This window comes from Etheostoma spectabile, chromosome 10 (assembly GCF_008692095.1).
Source record: "Etheostoma spectabile isolate EspeVRDwgs_2016 chromosome 10, UIUC_Espe_1.0, whole genome shotgun sequence".
Lineage (NCBI taxonomy): Eukaryota > Metazoa > Chordata > Actinopteri > Perciformes > Percidae > Etheostoma > Etheostoma spectabile.
The window spans coordinates 1682207-1691760 of NC_045742.1; the positions used below are offsets into that span (position 1 = coordinate 1682207).

Here is a 9554-nt window from a genome sequence, read left to right on the forward strand (position 1 = left end):
AGGAGGATTCAGCATCACCGTTTCCATATTAAAGCTCCCGGGGAAAGGAAGAGGCCTGGGCGGGGACCGGCTTCAAATTAGCTCGCACAGATTCACCTTATAAAAGACATGAGATATGCTGAGAGGAGAGGCAGGAACCCATTGTGGGCAGGGAAGCATGGCAAGAAATGGCATTCTGGCATTCTATTCTAATATTTGCGTGTATCCGATCCACACTGAGCTCACTTCAGGCAATAAAAAGGTATTAATAAATAAGATGATACAAAGGAAATTCAATCTGTAATTGCTGTTACACCTACTGTAGAAGGATGGCAACTACTTGAGGGGTTTAGAAGTTAAATTAGGAAAGTTGGGGTTGCAGTTACAAAGAAAGAAAGAAAGCAATCACTCCCCCCGGCTGCTTTTATATTTTGTTGGTCAACCAAAATCATTTCTTTTTGTCTGAAGTGTCCCATCAGTATATCTCAAGAGCTTTACTTCTGACTGAATACAACTGGAATAACACCAAGATCATTTTTAGAATTGAAACAGGAACAATATAAGATGTTTAGATTTAATTTCCCGATGCAGCAAAGGTGTTGTGCTTTAGTTAAATTCAACTTTATTAAGGATCCTTCAGAGAGTTCTGCATTATTTCTAATTGATTTAACCCTAATCTGTTTCCTGCTATACCCACAGCAGTCACTTTAATATCTCTAAACTAAAAAGCATTAAACTTTTCAAACTTTTGTAATATTGTCAAGTAAGGACTTAAAGAAAAAGCCTTATTTGTTTTCATTCTGTGCAATCAATCATGCTGGAAGAAATGGTGAAAATCATATTTCTTTTGAACGCATTTGGAAATCATTCAATCAAACGTCGAAGAGCTCTTTTGATGTTTCTGTCTCCGGCCACAAGTGTTACTTCTGTTCCCCGGGAATATTTCATTAAAGTGATTGATATTGCACATGAATAATGTAAACTGTTGTTGAGCTTGTAGTGGACCCCCCCCCCATCTCCCCCTCCCTATCTGTTGGCTTGATGCTCTCAGTTAAAATGAGCAAGGGGCAAAATGTAGCTTCTAGCTTTGGTTGTCAGCGAGACACAGCCTTCAGATGTCTCTATACGTTCACGTCTCCGGGTGTTTGCCAACCCTGAGTGCTCAGTTACATATCCCATCAGAAATGCTGTCAAAGACAATTCTATGTTCCCCATCTCTGGAGTATATGCTGATGCTGTGGCGTCTTAAATTTGCAGCGGTGGTGGTGGTCGGGGACTATCTCACAGGGTGTTATTGCTAAAGGAAAGGAACCCATTTCTCAGCGCTGTCGCTCCTTGAAGAGAATAAAAATCCATGTTTGCCTCAAATTCACAGCTTGCTGAATGGGGCTGACACCAAAACAACCTCTAGTACCAATAAACACCAACCAAAGCGAGGCGGACGTGCAGCTGTTTTGCTGCTCCTGTAAAGTTTTAGCGTGCAGAAAGAGTCGAAATATATCGATAAGAATGTCTCACTTCAGCAGCCCAAGATCCTGCGTCGTCCTTGTGGAGTCGGTACGTGTAGACGTAGCCGTTGTACCTGCACACACACAAACACCTTTTCAGTTTAAAGAAATATAATTGTTATTATCACTGTTCCTCCTGTGAGACTCCCATGTTACATTAAATAGGGCCACCAGAGTTTTTCTTTTTCTGTTTATGCTTTTCTTTTAAGGTTTCTTAACTGTTAGATCATTTCTATAACAGTAGAAAGTAGGATTACGTGGTTATGTGGTTACCAGGTTCTCCGTAAAGAAGCAGAGATATTTCACAATCTGTTTGTACTCACAGCACACACAGACAGTAGACGCCCGGCACAGAGTCACTGTTGCGGATTAGGTAGCACCCGTCCCGGCCGTCCTGGGCCAGCCGCCTCTCCCCCTCCTCCTTGCCGATGGGGCCGTGGTACACAGGCAGCTTCTCCATCACGGCTCCTCTCCAGATCTGCTTTTTTTGTTCTGCTCCCAAGTGCCAGCTCTCTCTCTCTCTTTCTCGGCTTTAACTTGTCACTGCAGGCGAGCCTTTTGGTCTTCACTGTGTATCCACTCGACTGGGAGCACAGGTCAGGCAGCCGTCCAGCCTCTCATTTGATATTTGGTTCTCGCCGTTGGAGCACAGCTTTCTACTTTTACATTTTCTTCCCCAGACTGATAGACGCTCTGTCTAACCTCTAACCTTCAGGGCTTGTTGCTCTGCCTTCCTCTTTCACTCCCAGACACACACACACATATATGTGCATGCACACACGCACACATAAAACGTGGGTTTGTGTATCTCTCAGGAAATGATTGTATTTTTCGACAGGAAATAACTTCAAAGATTCTAACTGACTATTTCCACAACAATAGAAAGCACAAGAGAGGGATAAAAAGAGAAGCAATATTTCTCTTTTCACGCAGGAAAACGTACATCGTGCTTATGTGGCGACTTCGTCTGTTTCCAGCTCAATTACCCAGAGGTCTCACGTTGTTTTCTTATTAACATAAGTTTGCTTATCTGTTTCCACCAGTTTCCTCCATGAATAGCAATGTACAGCCTACTGCGCAGAAATTAGCAGAACCAAGTATTCAGATCTTTCACCTAAACTAAGTACGACTACTAATACATTCATGTAAAAATACTCCATTACAAGTCAATGTCCTGCATACAAAGTCTTAGTACTTAAAGTTAAAAAATGTACTCGTCCTGCTTTTAAGTGTCCCCTGTGACGGATATATTATACTATACATTAGATTATTAATACTGTTTTTTAAGCACCCCATTGTACCGTTTGAACTACTTTAGGTAGCTCAGTTATTTTTAAAACTTTTCTTTTATCTTCGCTTATTTGTGAAATATTGGATTTTACCTCTTGGGTCCTCAGGTATTTAAATGAAATTTTGATGGATCTGCCAACAACTCATAGACATCTAAAACATGATAATCTGCACTTTTTTGTAGGAGGACAAAAGCAAAAAGCTTAACAAATACTGCTTTATTTTATTGTATTATACACATTTATATTTTGTTCATTTGTTCATCTGAATCTGAAAAGTAACTAGTCACTGTACAGCTGTCACACAGATGTAGAGGAGTAAAAAGTACAGTATGTCCCTCTGAGATGTAGTGGAGTAGAAGTACCTCAAATTACACATAAAGCACCCCATCTGAATTAAATGTACTTTCCACAACTGACAAAATATGATCAAAAAAATCATATTAACTCACATAGAAACACAAAAGAAGAAACATACAGATTTATGTACAGTGAGGCCTGTTCAGATTGATGAATGTCGACAGATGATGTCCAAAGTAGACGTTTTTATGACAGACGAGCAACGTGTTTGTCCTGTGGTGTTTGAAAGAGTTCCCCCATCCACCCGTCCCCCTGTACACACACGTCCCTCATCACATGCCACGGGTCTGTCTTCTCTCAGCACCTGCTCTGTAGAACCAAGCCGTGTGCATGAACATACTGCCGAGCTGCAACAAACCCATCCTGCAATCTGTCCTGTCAGTCGCAAAGTTCTGTTGTGTCAAATTAAAAATGCTGATTAAAATATTGAATGTTTGGAGCACAGATGACAGCACGGCATCTGTTGTTATAAGCTCATATCAGGCATTGAGATGTATAGAATTTGGGATTGGATTCATTTACACTATGGTCACGACTACCTGCAAAGGCACTGTATGATTGTACATTCTTTGAGCTGGTGGCTCTCTTTAAAAGCAGCATTTGTTTAAGATTCTGTTTTTATGCATTCAGAGCTGCATCCTACATGAGTCATCCGTCTGTGTCAGCCTGAGTCTTGTTTCCCTCGGCTCAGAAACATCATGAGCGGTGGGACTATGGGGCTCGTTCTGGGTAGGCAGTCAGTGGCATCTTCTTCACTGCCTCTACAGCCCGTTAGCGCCATCCAGTGGCACAGCTTGCAAGCTGAGTGAGGAACGATGGACTGCAAGTAGCCTAAAGTAAGCTGCATGCGTTTTCCTTCCTTTTGGGTGTCATATAAATCTGTAAAAGGCTGTCTGACAAAAGCAAAAACACTTCAACGTTTAGACTTGAATCAAAGCTTTTCCAGCCTCATCAGCTCAACATTTTTGTGTATAGTAATAATAATAATAATAATAATAATACCATACTCCCTTGGCTCTCAGCTCAGAAACGCAGGCCAGGGTCAGCGCAGAATGCAGTGGATCTATTATGGACACAAACAGCAGACGGAGATACATCATTGATTGGCTGGCGCTCCCTTGACCATCTCAACTGGCTGGACTTGAATGCATCATAAGGACATTAGTATGAGACTATGATATCTGGCCTTGATATGTAGGGAATCTATGTAAGGCATTCTGGGAGGGTGTGTGTGTGGGGGTGGGTGGGGGGGTCTTTCTGCCAAGCCAACTATAACCCCAGCACTCTCATTCCCAGGTGGAGGAACCTCTGGAGTCCCAGCTGTTGGTGGGTAAGATTGGGGAAAAGAATCGGTGTGTGTGTGTGTGTGTGTGTGTGTGTGTGTGTGTGTGTGTGTGTGTGTGTGTGTGTGTGTGTGTGGCATTGGACTGAGATTAACCCGACACCTCTCCTGTTTTTAGACATCGAACAGTAGACAAAGAAGTGGTATTTTTAGGTGAAACATTGTTTATTTCTTATTCAGTCAAAGAAATGCAGTCCTTTTCCTAAACCGTCTTTACAGAATAATACCATAAAACAAATGTTACAAGTTACATGATTACATATAATATATTTACAAAGCCAAATGTCATCACACAATTGTGAGAGATAGTTACCATATAAAATGTTTTACCATATACAATATTATTTTGCAATTAGTATAATTTCAGAGGAAACAGAGTTAGCAAACAGTTTAAGTTAAAGCTAGCTGTAAGACAGACACAGCTAGCCACAGCTAGCCACAGCTAGCCTACGCATCGCTAAATGTAAAAGAGAACAACAGTACAAACAGGTTTAAAAGATTAAACCTGTTTTCCTGTAAAAAAAAAATCTTTTGAATTGTTTATCATTCCATAAAAATTAAGCAGAAGCTAAAAACAACCATGATGAAAAAGAACAGCAGCTAAACGAGTCCTGTTAAAGTAATACTAGCCTAGCTTAGCCAGAGTAAGCTAGCTGTAGCATGCTACAGGGACTTTCTTACTGAATACGATTCTTTTTTTGAATTTTGTAAACACCAAACTGATATAGCATTGCCTTTTTGCACTACAGGCAAACACTTATTTTCCAATTTCTCTGTGCTAATTTGCTTCGATAACATGTCTTCCTTTAGAAAGTGGTCTAAAAGGGGACTAGCGTTACCCTTTTTCTGCTCGCGCTAATGGATTCTTCTATAAATATTTGACTAATAGGCCTATGTCAACCAAATGAAACAAGAATATTAATCTGGCTTTATCCAATGTCTCTGTTTGGAAATGTATGCAAATTAGCGCATATTTATTAGGATAATGCATCATTCACATACATATAAACATGCAATTTCACAAAACTTGTAATAGCAAACAGGATTGTCTTAATGGAAGTAATCAACTGGAGAAGCTGCAAATTGATATTTATTAGTTAAAATATTTCCCCTATTCAAAGTTATGGAGCAACATTCTAATTCATATGGAGTCCTGATTCTGGGTACCTGATGAATGTGTATCCAATCCAATCCCCCCCCCCCGTGTTTCCTCTCCTACTCCTGAGGGAAATATCTGGCTCTAACTGCTAAATGCTCCACTAGGATCACTAGCTAGTCGCTAACCGGGTCCGTCTGCCGTGCTGTTCACTGGATTCTTGGAACGTTTTCGCTGTAAAGAGCAGCATTAAAGGAATGAAATGTGTAAAGTTGTTTGTTACACAGTTTGGCTATCCAGTCTCAAAACTTCAAACCCTTTTTCCCCCCTTAACTTCATGTTTTCTTTTGTCACTTTTTCTGTCTTTGTTGAGCATTGAGCTCTGCTGGAAATATTAGTTTTAGTAACAGCTCTGTCTCACACCCATCCATGCTTATTGGAGTTCCGCAGGCACTCAACGTTTGCATCACTCTTCGGGCTGTTGAACCAGAGGAGGGAGCAAAGAGCCTCCCCTCTGCAGGGCTGGTTAGGCAGGACCAGAGGGCTCCACAACCGCCAGGTCTTTCAGGTCACTGAGTTTTCGAGAGAAGGAGCTCAGCCTGGTGCTGAAGGAGCCGCTCTTCTGGCTGTGATCTCCCACACGGGCCTCCAGACCAGCACACAGGCCCTTGCAGAGCCCCCCGAGACGGCCCCGGAAATGGTTTCCAATGAAGCAGTAGAGCACGGGGTTGATGGCTGAGTTGGAGAAGCCCAAGCAAAGGGCCAGAGGGGTGAGGGTGTGGATGGTCCAGTTCATCCTGCAGCTGTCCAGCCAGCCGTCGCTCCTCAGCACGTCCAAGAAAGTCACACAGTGAAAGGGGAACCAGCAGACGAAGAAGGACACGACCACAGCAGCTACCGTCCACAACACCCGCTCCAGCCCCCTGCCCTCCTGGGTTCTGCTGCGGTTGGAGCTGGGGCACACAGAAGGGGTCGGTGGTCTCTCTGGTTTACTGCAGCCCTCCTTTGGCTCCAGTAATTTAAAGGAGGTCATGTTGGTGCGTTGCGACAGATTCTGCATTCTTCCCAGCTCTGTGTCCGCCAACAAATGTCTACCGATAGCCCAGTAACAACAAGAGATGACAAGCATCGGCAGCAGGAAGGCCAGACCAATCTTCATCCAGACCAGGGTCAGGTACCAGGTATGATCCGGGTAGTTAATCACACAGGCCACCACGCCCAGCTCCTCCATGAAGTAAGTGTCCCTCAGATACAACGTCGGGGTCGAGCAAGCACATGCCAGCACCCACACCAGGATGCACGTGAGCCGGGCCCGCTTGGGGTATCGTGCACTCTGGGAGCGGAGTGGGCGCACAATGGCCAGGTAACGGTCCACGCTCATGCATGTGATGAAGAAGATAGACGCGTAGAGGTTGAGGTTGTGGAGAGCGCCGCATACTTTGCAGGCGACCTGGCCGAAGGGCCAGCTGTAGCCCTGGGAGTAGTAGACGGCCCACAGCGGGAGGGACAGCAGGAACAGCAGGTCAGACACACACAGGTTCAGCATGAAAGTGTTCGCTACCGTTCTCCTCGAGGCGCTGGCGTGCGCCAGCACCCACACCGCCAGGGCGTTGGCTACGGTTCCCAGCACGCAGATGACGCTGTAGATGGCCGGGATGACCGTCGTCATGGGGACAGGAGGCCAGTCTGTGCATGGGGGAGCAGAGGACGCCACGGAGGTGTTGAGATAGATCTCTGTCGCTGGATATGGGGGGGGGGAGGTGGAGTTGAAAAGGGAGAGGTCATTCGGGATCCCCATCATGGAACTGGGTGCGTCACAATTTCAATTCCCTCCTTTTAGTTTTCGGAGGTCAGCTAGAAATGGAAAAAAAACAGAGAGCATTAAAAAAAGCAGACGCCTTTTATGGAAACAGTGACACAGTGATCTTTACTTGGCTGCAGTGTTTATCAGCGGTCCTATCACAGCAAAAATACATTACACATTCTTGAAGTTGGGCCGTAATGAAATACATATGAAGGAGTTGTAATAATCCGGCTGCTTAATGGGTTCCTAGCAACATATATTTTGTATTAATGACTCAAATAACTTATTGGAGCATTTATGAAAAAGTATCAACTTCATTTCTAATTAAATAGTTCTGTAGAAATCTTAAAAGTCACTGAAACTGATCCCGTTATGGTCTGGTGCACCGGGAGGAATGCATTATTAATAACAGAAATAACAACAAATAGATTTTAAAGCAGGCAATCAGTGAGATGAGTAAAAAATTACATTTTGGAATAACTTTTTCCCATAAAGAAATGGTAATTATGGTGAGACACTTGAATTAGAGAAATAAGGATATTATCAAATCAAATTTGAAATTGAGATAATATCATATAAAACCATAATCCATACATTATTTCTATTGATTTAAAGAATAAATGTTACCTGTGAGGGATTGGGCGTCCAGTCCGAGAAGTATAACGGTCTTCAGTGCCTCCTTTGGCTAAAGTCCAAGTCTTCTCGACCCCTCTAAGAGAAATCTGAACAGTTAAGAACTCCGGACCAAATCATGCCTCTGTGTGTGTGTGGGTGGGTGTGGGTGTGGGTGTGTGTGTGTGTGTGTGTGTGTGTGTGTGTGTGTGTGTATGTGTGTGTGTGAATCTGTGTGTGTGAGTGTTTGGAGAAAACTGACTGGAGGCTCTGAGAAACCAGATGAGGTTGGGGATCTTATAGCCCCCAAGAGCCTCTTGAAGATTGCACAACAGGGAAGTTGCTAACACGCCACACCTTCGCCATTACAGAGGGGCCGGACAGCACCTGGACACAAGCCAGCCTGGAGAGAGAGAGAGAAAGAAAGAGAGAGAGAGAGAACAAGAAAAACATGCTCTCTCTCTCTGGTTTTCATTCTATTCCTCTTTGTTTTCCTCCTTCACAGACTGCCGGACAGAAAAAGCAAAAACCAAGAACATCAAATAAACGTGTGTTTTTAGCTGCGTCTCCAATGACTCTAGACACACAACCATGTGTCCATCATACATGACCATAATCATGACCCCCACCCCCCACCCCCCAGGGCCTCTGACCTGTGGAACGGAGGCTGTGTTAATTAGCCGAGCCTCGCACTTTGTGTCAGATTTGTCCTGCCAGCGGTCAGATAAGCCATGGGAACTGTTTACTCTCTCAGCGGAAGTCAAGCCAGCCGCCGGGGCGGAGGGAGCAAGGGAAGGCACAGCGTGGAAGATGAATGAGGAGGACGGGGAGCAGATACTGCAGGGAGTGAACAAGGAGATGAGAAGGAAAGAGGAGGGAAAGAAGGAGAGAAAGCGGAGATTCCCTCCAGTGGTTTTTCATTAAAGCCTCTGGTAAAAGTTAATGAGGGATGCTCACAAAGCTCTGAGACTGATTACATCACAGCCACTTTGATCAACAGTGTGAGCGGGCATCGCTCCCTGTTTGTGCACGTGCATTTACACGTGCACATGTGCGTTTATGCTTCAATACTTGTGCAACTGGATGTACATACTTCATCTAGCCTGGCATGCAATGTGCTCTTCTCTGTTTACATGCCTGTTGAGTGTGTGTGTGCACTCTGCTCCACTGAGCATCTATCAGGATGGGACATGTTCTTATAGCGGGACATGGGACATGTTCTAATAGCGGGACATGGGACATGTTCTAATAGCCGTGGGAATGCTGACGGTGAGGATGACGGATGACAGAAAGCCACAAATTTTGAAGGCCGCAAATAAAGAGCTCCGTCGCATGTCTTCTTGCAAGATATGAGAAATTGGGAATTCGCTGTTTTGGTAATTGTTCAAATATTATGCTAGTCATGCTTTCCAAAACGGAAACTTCCTAATGCAGTATTCTTCCACTGGCATGCTGGGTATGCACAGTTGTTCTCACACGGCATGCAACAACTTAGAACAGAAATTGATGGTTTCAAGCTGGCCAACAGAAACAGAAGATGACAGAAAACAGAATCCCCCCCCCC

The 9554-nt window shown here is 44.1% G+C and overlaps 2 protein-coding genes and 1 long non-coding RNA gene across 3 annotated transcripts in view; 1 reads left to right on the plus strand and 2 right to left on the minus strand.

Moving 5' to 3' along the window:
* sh2d1aa (SH2 domain containing 1A duplicate a) overlaps window positions 1-2251 on the minus strand; it is a 2927-nt gene extending 676 nt beyond the window's left edge. The window contains exons 1-2 of the mRNA XM_032527984.1: window positions 1811-2251; window positions 1498-1561 (exon numbers count right to left, since the gene is read on the minus strand). Of these exons, the coding sequence (XP_032383875.1) occupies window positions 1498-1561; window positions 1811-1947 (201 nt within the window). The 5' untranslated portion in view covers window positions 1948-2251. The remainder of the gene's footprint in view (window positions 1-1497; window positions 1562-1810) is intronic.
* The window catches only part of LOC116696805 (uncharacterized), a 451372-nt gene that overhangs the window by 298392 nt on the left and 143426 nt on the right, over window positions 1-9554 (plus strand). The window lies entirely within an intron of this gene.
* Window positions 5901-8308, minus strand: LOC116696796 (type-2 angiotensin II receptor). Its single transcript, XM_032527978.1, has 2 exons — window positions 8006-8308; window positions 5901-7428 (listed from the first exon to the last, which is right to left on the minus strand). Exon 2 carries the CDS (start codon window positions 7373-7375, stop codon window positions 6101-6103), a length of 1275 nt encoding a protein of 424 aa, XP_032383869.1. The 5' UTR covers window positions 7376-7428; window positions 8006-8308; the 3' UTR covers window positions 5901-6100.

What these genes read in the sequence shown, in the direction of transcription:
- LOC116696796 (XM_032527978.1), bottom strand. Translation starts at nt 7,375, where the DNA reads ATGATGGGGATCCCGAATGACCTCTCCCTTTTCAACTCCACCTCCCCC.